The following is a 15,456-nucleotide window of genomic DNA, read 5'->3' as shown; positions in this document are numbered from 1 at the left end:
ATTTTCTGTTTTTAATTTCTTCAATTTTTAAGAATATTTTAATATGTCGTCGACTGAAAATTAGGCAACGCTGAACGTGAGGTATACTTAGTTATTAAAAAATTTTTTAATTAAAAAAGAATGATTCAACTTGGAATCTCGTAATAATATTACGAGTACACCTGCAGTACAGGTCAAGAGTTCGGGATCACTGTGCATTGCATATTACACAAAAATTTGTATAAAGAAAGTTAACAATTTTAATAATTTCTTAATTAATTTTTTTACTGGGATCGATTTTACATATAAAAACAAGCCGAAAGTAAAGAATACTATTTTTTCATTGGAAGCCTCGTTCTCTAGAAAATCGAGTTTGAAAATTTATCGAATACAAGGGGTGTCCCATTAGTCACGAACGACAGTGTGTCTTAATTTTCATACTCTGCACCTTAAACATTCGAAAATTTCGTACACCAGCGTTCAATAATGAACTATTTCGCTAAGTATACACATAACGATCACTTTTTCTCTCAAACTACGTCGTAACGCGAGAATAAAAATATTTCTAACGTTTAATTTGGTGGAAAGTGAGGATAATAAAAAAATTCTCCGTGCAGTCTGTAAATCTTTAACGATGATCAGTAGGTAGGAAGGGTTGGTACTACGTTGAAATCAATTTCGCGTGTGAACTCGACTCTCGAACGAGAAATCCCGGTGAATCAGTGGGAACAGTGGGAATCCCCGAAAAAACCACGATTTACCTTCTTGTCTACTGCTCTCACCGGCGGAGCGGAAGAAAATTTGTAGACTTCGCGTGCCTCGATCAATAGACCGGCCTCGATCTTGAACTTTAATTATACATCCTGTGCTACCGTTCCGTGGCTCATTGTTGCGAAATAATTTCAATTACCAATGCGCCAACTGTGCCAGGGAGCAGCGTGGACGGCAGGTTGCAGCGTAATTTGCATCGTGACATGATGCATCGTCGTTTGTTGTAGCAGTGTTATCATTTGGTCAACAGAGAAAAGGAAGGAAAAATGATCAGTCCTTATTAAATATGTAACATTTGTACAGGGGATACGTGGACTGTATTTTTGCGTAATTATTTATGAATGAAATGTTCCTTGGACCTTGAGAAATACTTATTGTCAATACTCTGTTTTATGGAACACCATTGATCATTTGGAATGGCTGTAGTCTAGAGTATTCTACAGGGTGTCTCTGTGATAGTGGTAGAGTAAGGAAAAAAGTGAGAAAATGAAATGATTCCTCGTGAAAAAAGAAGTTGGAAAAGGAGAATGAAGTTTTGAAGAGGCTTAGTTTTCGAGAATACTAGAACTGATATTGGAATATTAATATTCTCAATATTCAAATTATTCGATTATTAATATTCCCAATATTCACATTCTGAATATTCAAATTATTCGAATATTAATATTCCCACTATTCAAATTATTCGAATATTAATATTCCCAATATTCAAATTATTCGATTATTAATATTCTCAATATTAATATCCCAAATATTCAAAAATTTCGAATATTAATATTCCCACTATTCAAATTATTCGATTATTAATGTTCCGAGTATTAATATTCCCAATATTCAAATTATTCGAATATTAATATTCCCACTATTCAAATTATTCGAATATTAATATTCCCACTATTCAAATTATTCAAATATTAATATTCCCAATATTCAAATTATTCGAATATTAATATTCCCACTATTCAAATTATTCGAATATTAATATTCCCACTATTCAAATTATTCAAATATTAATATTCCCAATATTCAAATTATTCGAATATTAATATTCCCACTATTCAAATTATTCGAATATTAATATTCTCAATATTCAAATTATTCGATTACTAATATTCCCAATATTAATATCCCAAATATTCAAAAATTTCGAATATTAATATTCCCACTATTCAAATTATTCGAATATTAATATTCCCACTATTCAAATTATTCGAATATTAATATTCCCAATATTCAAATTATTCGAATATTAATATTCCCAACATTCAAATTATTCAAATATTAATATTCCCAATATTAATATTCGGAATATCCAAATTTCCCTTACAACCCCAACAGATAGCCAAGATTCGTCTCCCAGTCCAAGAGGATCACGAACGAATAGCTCCATAGACCCAGAAAGACACCGAAATTCTCAGGATAGATGAATTCAACTAACACCGAAAATTCCCCGGAAACTGAAAGACTGTCAAATCCTTCAACGTCCAACTCTCACACATGGTACACGCCGAAACGACCCGATGTGTGACTCGTCCCTTTAAACTCACCTATCCTCCGCTCGATTATCCTTAACACCCTGTCCAAAACTGTTCTCCTCGTTGATGTCGAAAATGTCGCGCCGCCGTCGAAAATGTCGAGAGCGGTTAGCTGAGCTGGCGCGTCCTCATAAATCACGGCGCGACGCGACTCCACGCGTCGAATAGCCCTGGCGCGAAACGGAAACGGAGGGAAGAACGAAAGGAGAGAAGCGTTAACCTAGATCGCGGCGACGACGACGACTTTAACATTCACTTGTTACTCGAGGGTGTCGTTCGTTCACGCGGATACGCGGCCCGTTAAAAATGCAACAGACGCGCGGTGCTCGACGCGGAAACACGGGTAAATACGATCGTCGAACCGCCGCGCCGCGCTATTTACGATCCCGCCTTTTCCTTCGACGAATGGATCTCAGAAGTGGAGGAGGAATCGCGATACTGACGCGTGACGGATCTCTGTCGCTGGAACTTTTCGTCGCGGGTGAAAATTCGAGACGAACGGGAGAAGATTCTCGACACACGTAGCATTTCGCTTTCTTTTTTTTTTTTTAATTTAAGGAAAACTAGTCAGATGAGTTGCGACAAAGTTGAGGTTAATTAAAAAAGTTAATCTGAAAAGTTGGACTAATTTGTTTTAAGCATCTTGGGCGTGAAATATTTTTGGTAAATCGTTCAATTTTGGGCGGAACATGTGAAGTAGTTGTATAGTTATCAGACGTAACTATGTAGTGTAACTTTGTTACGTTCGTCTTCCAGTTTTAGGAAGATTGAAAAATAGTAGATCAGATTAAATAAATCCACAATTTTCCAATGAATCCTTCGTATCAAACAATACCAGTCCACGGTTACATTTAATTCAGAAACATTTTATTTTACTGCACCGTTAAGTAAACGAACTTCACTTCGTTCTCTAATTTCATTTTATTCACTCCACTTTTATTCCATTTTTTATTCACTCTACTTACTCTGCAATTTTTATATCTCTCTCTGGAGAGTAACACGTTCGATTGGAAACGCGTAAAAAAGTAAAGATGTTATTTAAAGAATGAATCTTTTTTTTAAAAGTGAAATAAAAATTCACAATTCCGGCAAAAACTTTTACTTGCACAAAATATTAACTACCTTGCAATTCCAAGGAATATAATCTCGAGGAAAAAAGAACGACACTCTGAAGTATTCTCTTTTCGAAGCTGTGTAAGCTTCGAAACAGGAAGCCTCGTAATACAAACTCGGTGGACACAGTTTAGGTGAACTTTTTGGGTGGACAGAAGGTTTCTAATTCGTTGGAGTGTACGCAATAGCCAGGTCACCAGAAGTTAATTATCCCGAATTGTATGCCGTCGTTCGTAGGTTTCCTTCAGTGGGAACCGGACATCCGGCGCGTACACGCCCCTGGTGGTTTCCGGAAACAGCCCTCCGCGTGGCGAACCAATCTCCCTGGCCACCTTGGACCGCGACTGTTTCATCATTCCCCTCGCATCTCTTGAACGCTTTTTACCTGCGGGAGTACCGGTACGTGCCAGAAATTTTTATCGAACTCAATGCACCACACGATTTTTGCATTACTTTCTCAAACGCTTCGTGTAGTAAATAGCGCCTTTAGAATCACCTAGCCTTCCATTTCTACCGTTCGTCTCGCATTCTTCGTGAAAGAATTATTGTTTTTTGGATAACGAAGAAGCGTGATAATTTGTGAAAATTTGCTAACAAGCAGTTGTAGAGTTTCACAGATTATTTTTGCATGGCTTTGAACGCTTGATATACACTGGGTGATCAAATTGTTACGATCGAATGAAAAAATTTGGTATTTTGTGTTTTCTGTAGTGTTGTGATATCAAGGGTGGTAAAATGTATCCTTTTTTGTTATTAACGCATAGATAGACGATTTGATTAGATTTTGACTTAAAGAAATTGAAGTTTTCGGAAATTTAAATGGCCTGGCAACTCGACCGGATATGAATTTAATAGAAAACCTATGGGAATTGTTCGTGACGTAGGAATAAAAGAGAACTGTAGAGAAAATATTGAAAATATACCGAGATTTATTCAAGCAATTCTAGATGCGAAGGGTGACATGACGAAATATTAAAAAATATATTAAATAATTTGTTGAAGCTTCAAAATCCTTGGTGCATATTATCAAAAATGTGACAATACTTTTTATTATTATTACATATACTTTCCATGCGTTTTCAAATAAGTGATCATAATTTGTTCACCCACTATAGTAAATTAAATAAACAGCACCTCTCGGATCACTCAAATTCCACGTTTTTCTCAAATTTTTCTTACACCGACTATTTCTCCAACTTCTGCATAATCGTAACATCAACAATGACCAAAAACGCTAACAGAAACTTCTAGGATTTCCAGCTATTGAATGCCTCGATGCACTCCAACACATCCTAATTTTACCCTTCGTAACCCAGAACACATTTTGCAATACGCCCATAGAACGTCATAACCTTGCATGCCGCGCAATGATCGATCAACGAAAGCTCCCTGAAAGCACGGTTCCCGGTGTATGTGCCTATTCGTTTCTCCGTCGAGTGAAATCTCTCGAAACGACGCCATCGAGAATGGTGGATCCTGTGCACGTGAATACAACTCCCTTCCCCCGTGTATCGATAATCATATTTCTCATCGAGTAGAACGGTAATAAATCATACGAGAGGTGTTCTGCACGAAACTACGCTAATCAGGAATGCACCTGCTAAAACCAGAATGCTCGAGTTATTGGCCTTAGAGGCAGAGTGAGCAGCTACGACCTTGCTGGCCCGGCCTCAACCGCGTAAAAATAGACAAAAGCGGTAGCCATCGGGGCGGAGTACAACAAAAGTCTGATGAATGACGTATTAGAGTAGCGTAAATGCGTTTACCACATTATCCATACTAATTTATGCGTGGATCTTCTCTTTCGTTCGTGTTCTACCTATTTTTCGAGGCTGCTAACTTCTCACGGTTACACGCCACTGCTCGTGAATTCTTATGAATTTTTCTGGAGAAAAGTTTGCAGATATTTGTGAACAGTAAATTGTGTTGAAAATAGTAACGCTAAAAATACGGAGTAAACAAGAGGAATATTTGTGATTAACTGCACTAAAATGTCCTACTACTTGAATGATTAACAGAATAACCTTTTCGATTGATGCATCGTGGATAGTGATACCAAGTAGAATACAGAGAGAAATTGAACAAGTGATTAATCGTTCTTTTTCCCAACCACAGCTTTATTCCGACTCGTTCCAGCACGCGCCGATCGCGGACAAAAAGAGGCCAGGAAGTCCTCTGTCGGTCCTCGAGGTTGAGGACCCGAAGCAATGTGTTCTCGCGCATTTCATGACGCCACTGGAGCCGCTGGATCCTTTGATGGAGTCTCCGGTCTCCCGGCCGTTGATCCTACAACGGGACACCGCGGCTGAATTGGTCGCTGAAATAGCACCGTCTGCTTCTCAGAGCATTCTACTCACGAATATGGAGAAAAATGGTAATTGTACGATAAAAACGATGTGTATATATTGTAGATGATCCTTGGAACATTTCACGATTGTAATTCGACGATTGTTATTTCAGCGGATTTTCCTTTCATCACGTATTACCTGATAAACAAGCAGAAGACAGATCCTGTGGATTTCTACAACGAGGTTCAATGCGCTGCCCTGAGGAAGTTTGATCCTAGGGATCTACGGTACGCGGCCAGTCATACGTTGGATTTGTTCAATGAGGTGGCCACTATAGCGAGGCCACCTCTGGAACCACCTGGTGTCAGACCACCGATTCCGTCCACCGGCTACATCGTCTCGATTTTTAAGGTGTTCGAGGGCGACGACGGCCTCAAGTTCGAACAGAACTGGCTCTACTGGACTGGTACTATGTTCTATTCTTATAGAGTTACATTTTATTTAAACTCTCCTCCATTAGTGACGCCATTTTGTTTTCGTTTTTCGTTATAGGTCGACGAAAATATTAGCAACGAATAGGTGAGCTTTTCCTGATGAAAAGGAGGTCAAACACGACCCAATTCCGACTATATTTAACTAAAAGTATTATACCGGGTGCGCTTTAATTTTTAACCCAGCTCACACAGAGTAGTGAAAATCATCCGAATGTGGTCATGTTTGGGCTCGTTTTAACCAGGAAAGCCTCAGCTATGAGACAGTGATGTTTTCATAAACATCTAACAAAGCATTTACCACTTTCTATTTTCGTACCAGGATAAATCGTCGTGCTAGTTAACCTACGATGATCTATGACTGTTCCTTCATCTCCCTTCCTCTTACAGTATTCCTCTAGTAGTAAAGAACAGTCGAGTTCTTCAAGAAAACTCAAGGTGAAAAACTGAATTTGCCCCAGGTGCCCGCATGATATACCGATACTTGCCGAAATCGGTAGGCCTGAGGCGGATCACGCTGCACAAGTCCATGTCGCAGGGTGACAAGATGTACCTCCTGATCTGCGAGTGCTCGCAGCTGCAAGACAATCTCTCCGCGGCGGCGATCCTGTTGCCGGCGTTGCGTGCCCGTTTGTGCGGTTACACGGGTCTCTATCGACCATCTGTGTGTTTCTGATTCCTTCGGAAACGCTGACCACGCGAGAAGGACGCCACGGTGCAACGCGGGGAAAGGTCCACTCTGTGAACCATCCACTAGCAGGGAACGAGAATCATCGGTGCCAGGCTGGTACGCCTGTCGCGGTTCGTTCGCGTTGCACGCGTCAACAACTAAGCTCGTGGTGTTGCGTGGTTTAGCGTTGTTATCCCACTCGGCGAACGCAATATTCTATAGTCGATAAGGATCTCTCTAGTCTCGAGAATAGCGAGAGGGGAAAACATTTTCGATCGGCGGATAAACACGGTAAACGAAGAACGTTTATTGTTACAATACAGTGGTAATCAGCGGATAAAAGGGGAAAAAGATTTTTCAGGGCTCGTTTCGTGGTTATGTCGTAAAAACCAGCCTCCTGTAATATTGGTAGATCCAGCTCTACGTACTATACATACATACACACTTTGATCGTTTCACGAATTCTGCCCGGTTTTATAAAGTCACTTATTTTCTATATCGCGCCATCGCGGTGTAACGAGTTTCACGTGGCCGTGTAACGCGCCGCCACTCGCCACTTTTATCGAGCCGTACTGCCGACGTTATTACGAATCTCGCAATTTCGTGAAACGAGCCCCAACTCTGCCCCCCCTCCTTCCTAACGCCAGAGTTCAATAGCCACAGTCCACAGGATAAATTGGAGACCTTTCGGTCGTGATCTCTCTCTCTCTCTCTCTCTTTCTCTACCTTTATCTCACTCTCACTCTCTCTTTCTCTGGTCACGACGAGACAGGGGAAAAAAGTATGGCGAAAAGACGAAAGAAAAGTTGAAAGGGAGGCACGTTCGTATACGCTTTAGGGAAATCTCGATGAAAAATCTGTACGCTTCGGGCTGCACACCCGGTCTAGCTACGCCTCTGGCCAGTTTGTATTTTTCGACTTTACATATTTCATCCAGCGTTTTATGCGAGCGTACGCGTCGCTCAATAACCTCGAGGCGCATCTTGCATGTACATACATAGAGATTTGCGAGACACTTTTATTACTATATTATCGACGACTATCGATTAAATCGCTAACTACATATCATTATACTCGAGAAACTGTGATATTCGATCGATTACCGCATATATCACAACGAACACAACGAGAGGGTGTCGCGAGAATTTCTTGGATAAACGGAAAAGGAAATATTCGTTGAAAATGTTACACAAACACGTACACACACACACACACACACTTTGCGAGATCAGTTAGGCGAGTAAAAAGCAGATACCTTGACATGGTAGAGGCACTTCAAGTCGAGGGACACTCTGTAAACATAATCTCCAGATCTTTTATTAATTGCATTCACACGTTTGATATTACATATCCTTGCCTGGATTATCGATACTCGCGGGTTTTGATCGTAAATGACAGCATTAACGAACGAACTATGACTTTGAAACGCAAATAACGTGATCGATACAACACGAGCGTTGTTTCACTTTCGAATTTGTGTTTTGTTCGTCGACAACGTTGGAGGTTAGGTCTCCCGCGTTTTTTATGGCGGGAGAAATAGATAGATTGGTCGAGAGACACGGGGAAAGCTTAAACCAGATCTTTCTTTAGGTGCCCGTAGAAATTTTAGGGTGAGAACGAGTAGCGTGAAAATCGGCATTGTAGTACAAAAAAGAAAAAAAAAACACACGAGAAAATCGAAATAAAAACGTATAGTCAATATACGCTTGTTGCATACAGACAATAGCTAGGACGATTGCGCAGGCGCGATCAGTTAAACGTAGATTTTTAAGGATCCGACGGCGTATACTTGTTTTAAAAAAAATGAAAATACGTCCCTTCGTACTCGCTGAAACAAACATGTGGAACAAGATGCTCTTTAAGTATAAGACGAACGAACAAAATTAACAAACGAGATAAATAATAAAAAAAAAAGGCTCGCGATTTTACTGTGATCCCACGTGTATCGCGACGAAACGATACACGCGTAAAAATACGTATGCGATTGAGCGCGACCCCCCAACGAAAATAAAATAAAAAAAAAAAAATAGCGTGACTGCGTGACTCGATTACGTGAGGTGTGATTGGGTTTTGTCCATTGAGGAGAAACGCCGTTAAGATAACGATTCTTTGCCTGCACAAGTTTGTTTACAAGAATAATACTTTTTGCTCCGCGAAGGAGTAAACGCCTCTTCAGGGTAACACTGCAATCGTACCAGGAAATCGAGTTTCAACTCGCGAATTCCGCGTGTTGTTTTCGTCAGGCAAAACAAGATTGTACGAATACATTGATACTTCGCAATTATGATAGGATTTATTATATCATGTACAACGAATAATAACGGAATAATAATAAATCACTTCTAATATTACCTCTTACAGTCTGTGTTATGTCATTCACTTTTTTTCTTTTATTTCTTTACAAGGTTGATAAGATGTCATTAATTACCCCTGGGTCCTCTGAATCTTCGTCTTCCATCAATCTAGAACAACAAGGTGCATTAACCTAATTTATTTCTTCACTTAAGTTTCTTTTATTTACTTGTATTTTGTTGTACTTACAATTGAATGTTTACATTCGAAAAACGATTGACGCAATGCGTAACATTGGTCAGGAACAGACGGATCTTTGTTCAGTAAACAATCTCTGGGCGTTCGCCTTTCCTGAAATGAAACAAACACACTGTGTAATTGATTTGTACAATTGATGTCTACAGTTACATTGTATCCATTATGAATTCGTACAATTCACGATATACTGTAATTATATAAGTTAAAATATGTTTTAACCACTCACAATTTTACAACAATCCGTTTCCAACATACACATCTTTAAACTCGCACGCAAATGAGCACATTTAGACTTATCTTTTAATCTTTCACCTTCTTCCAAGTACTTTATCATCTTGAAAAACAATTAACGTGCAAATTCTGCACGTAAATGTCTAGTGAACGCGTAGTACACAATTTTACGTTCCATGAAATGCGTAATATCAACCCTAACCTATCTTTATTGTATGTACGTGTATAACTCGCACGAACTGTGACAAAATTTATGTTTCGTACATGATCGACGCAGGATTTAGAGAACAGTTTTATTTTGACATGCCATTTCCTTTCGAACGATACGTATGACGAACGATAAAAGATAATAACCAAAATTTACATTCAACGAGTAATTGAGGTAAATTGTCAACCTTGACGGTCGTGCATTTGACAGATCACATATGTAGTATTATCTTCTTAATGCAATTTCATTAAATTATATATTTGAAAAGTGATCCAAGTAGTGTAACACTTCTTGAAGTTTTTTAGTCTGTTACAAAACTGATATTTGTGTATAAAGTGTGGTAATTCCTATAGAACAGATGGTTTATCAACGTGGAAATCAGAGGGATGGTTCCCCACATTATGTCTTTTTATACTCTGATGATGAAAACAGTGGAGATGAAGACAATATACCTCTACAACAACGTAATAGATCTACATCATTGCCACGTAAAGTGGAAGTGATAAATGTTCTATTGAAATCAGAGGATACATTGCAAGCTTTGGCATTGCGGTACAGATGCACGGTAATAATATAAGAAGAAAGCAAACTAAGATTGTATTGGAATAAAGTTGAATGATAAGTGATATTTGTAGATCTCTGAATTGAAGAGGATAAACAAGATTCACAAAGAAAATGAAATACATGCAAGACGCTTTATTAAAGTACCTATTCAACCATTTTCTATATTGACTGAGACATTAGAACAGAATCAAAGTGTGAAACAGGCAGGCCAAAGTGAAGTAAGTATATCTACTGGTGAAGAAATAGAAAATGCAATGATGAAAGGCCCATTATTAGATCTGATGAAAAATCCAGTTACAACTGAATTGCCAAAGGCTGAGATTAATACAATTATATTAAATTCAGTTTGTGAACCCTTGTCATCTTACAACAACAGTAATTCTTTAGAAATTACCAGTTCAGAGTGTGATCAATTGCTTACCTCAGTAGAGAATAAAACAAACAACTCTCATTTGACAGATTCATTTAAATGTTCTGGAGATGACTGTGGATTATCATGGACTCAGCTCCTTGGATTTTCCTTATTATTAGGTTTTGCAGGTCCTATTATATATATACTTTACATTGCTGAATTTTCTTCTAAAAATCATTCAATTGCTAATCATTAGCTTTTTCTTAACAAAAGATTATATTGCTGTTATTACAAGTTGTTGCATTTTCAAGGTTTGCAACAACAATATGATTATGTTATTTTATGAGTGAGATTATATTAAAAGGTAAATTTAGAATCTTCATCTGCTTGCCATTATATTGCTGTTATTGGCATAAAAATGGTACCTAGTGAATAACTGAAAAATACTATTTTCTTACATTTAAAGAGAATAAATGAGATGCACTTTTTAATAAAATAAGGGTAAATTTTGCAAATAAACGAAAATCAAGAGATATTATTAAACAGCACGATGTACAGTGCCTTTGTGATTAAATATCTATTTGATACCGTACTGTAGTAAAAGTTGCGAGTATACATGCTATTGCATGTATTGTATATTATTCTTCGGTAGATTTTACCGAACTTTGTATATCTAAAAACAGGGGTCGCCAAAGACGCGTTCATTGGCAACTCAGCTTTTTGTAAAGATCTTGTATAAAAGCATAAATGGATATATCTACTTTTAAGTTCTAATAATGTTTTAAAGATCTGTATGGTACATCACCTTTACTTTTCTTTTGCGTCGACGTAATTTAAAATACATTGATATTATAAGATATTTATGATGAAATCAGATGTTTTATATTAATAATGTTTTACTTTTGATCAGTACATAATGCTCTCTTGTGACAATAAGCGTCTTTATTAAGTAGCTTTGGAATCATGTAAAATATGCTTTTGATAAAATGACTGTTTTTCTCGTTGACTTTTATAAAAATATATTTTTTAACACAAATTTGTATCTCATTCTATAACCTTTTTTATTTTTATTTGCCGCTTGAACGATATATCTGTAGCAGGACTGTCCAAGGAAAATATTACGTTATTTGAATAAAACAAATTTTCGTAGAAATGTTTTTATTTATTAATTTGTAACGTCGTAAGATACAAATCAAGATGGTAATTTATGTTTCTTCTTTCTTGTTTGCAATAGCGCCAATTTTTCCTGTAAGACATAAAATAAAGGTAAAGTACTAGGATCCTATTTCAAAAGCATGTTAATGTTATATGTTAAAAACGTTCAGAAAACAATATGTCGTTCACTCTAATTCAGAAGACCGTCGCGTTGTTTACAAGTTCATCATTTTATATTTAAATTTTTTCATTAATGTACGAAAAATTTTATATCTTACTGACCTTAGACTATCATTTTTATGAGCTTAGAATTTCTGGAAACTTTTCTTTGATCCTGTTCCTTTGGAAACTTTCAGAACATTAAACCTGACTGTTTTGCTGAGTGGTCTGCATTCTCCAATTGTTACTACATCACCAATTTCGACATCTCTGTAATAAATAATAACTCTATCAACTACCAAAAAATATTTTTGTTTACAGTAAATGTTAGATTAAATTTTTATTCAGTGGACGAATAAGCTACTTCAAATAAATTTTCAGAAGACCGTCGTCAATATCATCATGTTATCGCGTTATTTTCCGAAAATCTTAAAAAAATGTGTATCAACCTGAAGCATGGACTAAGGTGGACACTCATGTTACGATGGCGTTTTTCAAAACGGTTGTACTTTCTGATATAGTGAAGATAATCCCTGCGAATTACAATTGTCCTTTGCATTTTCATCTTTTGTACTACTCCCGTAAGAATGCGTCCTCTGATGGAAATGTTACCAGTGAACGGGCATTTCTTGTCAATGTAAGTTCCCTCCAGAGCCTAAAAAAAGGATGTTAATTGGAAATTTACGTCGCTTCTTCTAAATATTATATTACTTCGTTGCTTTTCGAATTAATAAGACACTCACCTCACGAGGCGTTTTGAAACCCAGACCTACATTACGGCTATATCGCATAGGCTTCCTCCTTTTGGGGCCCAGACCTTTCTTACGATTAAGAAAGATCGTGGGTTGCTTCTGGAACGCACGCTCTGTCTAAAAGTACAAAGATATTTTGCACAGTCCATTATACGACAATATATTGAAGTACTAAATGCACTCGTGTAGCCTAACCACGTGTCGCGGTCACATTACGAATCATAATGTTCTTGCAATCTTTTGAATAGATTAATTTTCTTTCTACTTATCAACTATTAAGATAAAGTTGATTGCACGAATAATAATATTTTACACATGGCGGAGTTAAATGTAAAAATTTATACATATTGATGCTACGAAGACCGAAAACGTACCTGATCAGCCATCTTGCCGTACTGAAAGAGCGATAGAAACCGGAAGGCTGACCAACGTTATTGCGTTTTAGAATTTTCAGTTCTACCAACGTTAAAAGGTAGCTAACCATCCAATCCGCGCTCGTGTAGTTTAATTTTAACATTTTTACGTGTGAATTTTAAAATTTTATTGTTTTATTAATCAGCTATAACATTAATTAACCGAGTCTTTGTTTCTTATAATAAATACCTATAATATTCTTAAAACTAATCGTTTCTCGAACGTAATTTTTTTGGCGGGTAAAGTGCAGTGTGGTATTCTTAATTGCTATGATTGTAAAATTGAAATTGTAAAATTAAAATTATTTCGTGAAGTGAGAAGCAGATGTGCGCCTAAAGTGAAAGTTTAATATTTTTCGTAAATTTATGGTTACAAAGTCGTAATAATTTCTTTAGTGTGTGAAGTTGAACTCAGGCTGAAAGCGCATGCGAGTCGATCAATCGTACGACAGAAATCGAAACCGTTACAAATTGCAACTTGTTGCAGATCGTAGTGGTCAGCCGGGAAGATTGGTTTCGTTTTTTTGTGGTTGTGCGTGGGTCGTGGATAATTCAATTTGATCGAGTCGACGCGTAAACAGACATGTCGTCCTACACCGCATTCAACTTTTTACTACGGGATTGCGGTGAGTGAATATATTTTCTCATCTGGACAATATCGAAACGTCTCGGTACTTTGTAACTCGTAAACGTTAATGCATTCCGTAATACTTCTTCCAAACCTGTTAAACTTTCAAATCTTCCGAACCTTTATATTCTCAACGTTAACTTTACATTCTCAAATTAACATAACGTCAGAAATCGATCATCCTCTAATTACACTCAACGATAGTTCGTTTCTTTTCTATCGAAGTATTTTACGCGCCAAGAATTTTTTTTCTCTCATTACGCTTGAATTTTCCGCCGTCAGATGGCAGCATCGCGGCGTTTAAAAACGAGATAAAGAAAACTGTCGTCGCATGGGCATAGAGAATTAAAGGGGTTTGGAAAACGCGAAAGACGTTCACGATTCTATTAAAGTCCCTCTCTGTCTTAATGAATACGTACTTATCGGTGTTGAATAACCGCCTTGCTCTTTTCGTTCCGTGTTTCTTTCTCTCCTACACCATTAAACGATACAAGATTCTTCGAGCCAATTATCGGGCAATTATTATTGTGCTAACTGCGAGAAGCGAGTCAAAGGCGGCCCGAGACGCGTTTTCTACGACGATCCCATTACTTCCAGGATCTATAAAGTCTTACGATATTTGTTTGTAAAGCACGCCCGTATATGTGGCTCGTTCGTAACTGTTCTTAACGAGGATCTTCCTCACAGATGTAATCGGCCCGAATTAAAATTCCACCTAACGACATACGACTGCGTACTTTATCGTTAAAAACTCGTTGAATCCCATTATATTGCGTGGGATGCGATTATCGATTGCCAGGTTACTTCTTTTAATAGCATCTTTTATTTTTCACATTTGGGGTTATGTATAGGTTATCTTATACTGTGTTTTGCAATTCATTTTATTATTAACTACAATAAGAATGAAATTAAAAAATTTGTATAGGTTATAGAAAGGTTATGCATAACCTTGAAATCAACGACCTTCGTGGAATTTTTTTGTGAAGATAGTAATTTGTGTTTTTAAAGCGAAATGATTAGTTTTTCTTCTACCGTTAGAAATAAAGAGACATTGAAGTCAGAGATACACGGGTATACACCTTGTTTTCTTTTACCTTATTAGCAATGCGACGGAAAAAAGAGGCTGGCTCGTAGTTGGAAATCGGAACCGCGAGCTCGTATTCCCATTATCGCGTCACAGATCGTTGCCATTGTGGGAATCGATCGGGACAATCATGGTGTCTTTCCTTTAAACTCTCTGCATATTGTCACGCTTTCGTTCATCGGCTACACCTTAGTCACTTCCACGGGCAGCGGTGAACGGCAGACCGCAATCGAACAGATTTTCCGCTCCCGTTTCCATTTCATTGTTGAGTTTCATAAGACCCGTTTAGTATCTCCGCGACAGTGCGGTATTAATAAATAGAAATTCGCAGTTGCATAGGTGCTGCTGCAACTTAAATTCAAATTTCTAAATTTCCAAATTCAAATGTTCAAATATTTTAATTTTCACATTCAAACTTTCAAATATTCAAATTTCCAAATTTGCGAATTCGAAAATTCCAAATTCCGCGGCATTTTCAAATATTCAAATTTCCGAATTCAAAGTTTTCAAATT

At 37.5% G+C, this 15,456-nt stretch overlaps 4 protein-coding genes across 5 annotated transcripts in view; 2 read left to right on the top strand and 2 right to left on the bottom strand.

Annotated features, from left to right (window-relative positions):
• LOC108573002 overlaps window positions 1-7,959 on the top strand; it is an 11,927-nt gene extending 3,968 nt beyond the window's left edge. The window contains exons 2-5 of the mRNA XM_017935349.1: window positions 3,636-3,797; window positions 5,514-5,772; window positions 5,859-6,152; window positions 6,639-7,959. Coding sequence (XP_017790838.1) covers window positions 3,636-3,797; window positions 5,514-5,772; window positions 5,859-6,152; window positions 6,639-6,853 — 930 coding nt within the window. The 3' untranslated portion in view covers window positions 6,854-7,959. The remainder of the gene's footprint in view (window positions 1-3,635; window positions 3,798-5,513; window positions 5,773-5,858; window positions 6,153-6,638) is intronic.
• Window positions 7,960-9,214: 1,255 nt separating this feature from the next.
• LOC108573004 (cytochrome c oxidase assembly factor 5) lies at window positions 9,215-9,792 on the bottom strand. Its single transcript, XM_017935352.1, has 3 exons — window positions 9,624-9,792; window positions 9,389-9,490; window positions 9,215-9,309 (listed from the first exon to the last, which is right to left on the bottom strand). The coding sequence occupies exons 1-3, from the start codon at window positions 9,729-9,731 to the stop codon at window positions 9,268-9,270; spliced, it is 252 nt and encodes an 83-aa protein (XP_017790841.1). The 5' UTR covers window positions 9,732-9,792; the 3' UTR covers window positions 9,215-9,267.
• Window positions 9,576-11,008, top strand: LOC108573003 (lysM and putative peptidoglycan-binding domain-containing protein 3). Of its 2 annotated transcripts, none has more exons than XM_017935351.1 (3): window positions 9,576-9,586; window positions 10,190-10,401; window positions 10,472-11,008. In XM_017935351.1, exons 2-3 carry the CDS (start codon window positions 10,195-10,197, stop codon window positions 11,006-11,008), a joined length of 744 nt encoding a protein of 247 aa, XP_017790840.1. In that variant the 5' UTR covers window positions 9,576-9,586; window positions 10,190-10,194. The 2 variants fall into 2 exon arrangements, with proteins under 2 accessions (XP_017790840.1, XP_017790839.1); XM_017935350.1 differs by lacking the exon at window positions 9,576-9,586 and adding an exon at window positions 9,864-10,010.
• Window positions 11,009-11,925: 917 nt separating this feature from the next.
• LOC108572909 (40S ribosomal protein S11) lies at window positions 11,926-13,227 on the bottom strand. Its single transcript, XM_017935244.1, has 5 exons — window positions 13,193-13,227; window positions 12,810-12,935; window positions 12,516-12,721; window positions 12,190-12,336; window positions 11,926-11,998 (listed from the first exon to the last, which is right to left on the bottom strand). Exons 1-4 carry the CDS (start codon window positions 13,202-13,204, stop codon window positions 12,213-12,215), a joined length of 468 nt encoding a protein of 155 aa, XP_017790733.1. The 5' UTR covers window positions 13,205-13,227; the 3' UTR covers window positions 11,926-11,998; window positions 12,190-12,212.
• Window positions 13,228-15,456: the final 2,229 nt, after the last annotated feature.

Source organism: Habropoda laboriosa, unplaced genomic scaffold (assembly GCF_001263275.1).
Source record: "Habropoda laboriosa isolate 0110345459 unplaced genomic scaffold, ASM126327v1 scaffold102, whole genome shotgun sequence".
NCBI classification, from domain to species: Eukaryota; Metazoa; Arthropoda; class Insecta; order Hymenoptera; family Apidae; genus Habropoda; species Habropoda laboriosa.
The sequence above is the reverse complement of the archived record's forward strand: the minus strand, read 5'-3'. Positions and strand labels throughout refer to the sequence as shown.

What these genes read in the sequence shown, in the direction of transcription:
- LOC108573004 (XM_017935352.1), bottom strand. Translation starts at nt 9,731, where the DNA reads ATGATAAAGTACTTGGAAGAAGGTGAAAGATTAAAAGATAAGTCTAAA. An exon ending in AAACGGATTGTTGTAAAATT is followed by an intron (nt 9,491 to 9,623) that starts GTGAGTGGTTAA and finishes GTTTCATTTCAG; the next exon opens with GAAAGGCGAACGCCCAGAGA. An exon ending in TCGAATGTAAACATTCAATT is followed by an intron (nt 9,310 to 9,388) that starts GTAAGTACAACA and finishes TTGTTGTTCTAG; the next exon opens with ATTGATGGAAGACGAAGATT.
- LOC108573003 (XM_017935351.1), top strand. Translation starts at nt 10,195, where the DNA reads ATGGTTTATCAACGTGGAAATCAGAGGGATGGTTCCCCACATTATGTC. An exon ending in CATTGCGGTACAGATGCACG is followed by an intron (nt 10,402 to 10,471) that starts GTAATAATATAA and finishes TGATATTTGTAG; the next exon opens with ATCTCTGAATTGAAGAGGAT.
- LOC108572909 (XM_017935244.1), bottom strand. An exon ending in GTTTCAAAACGCCTCGTGAG is followed by an intron (nt 12,722 to 12,809) that starts GTGAGTGTCTTA and finishes TCCTTTTTTTAG; the next exon opens with GCTCTGGAGGGAACTTACAT. An exon ending in CACCTTAGTCCATGCTTCAG is followed by an intron (nt 12,337 to 12,515) that starts GTTGATACACAT and finishes TATTTATTACAG; the next exon opens with AGATGTCGAAATTGGTGATG.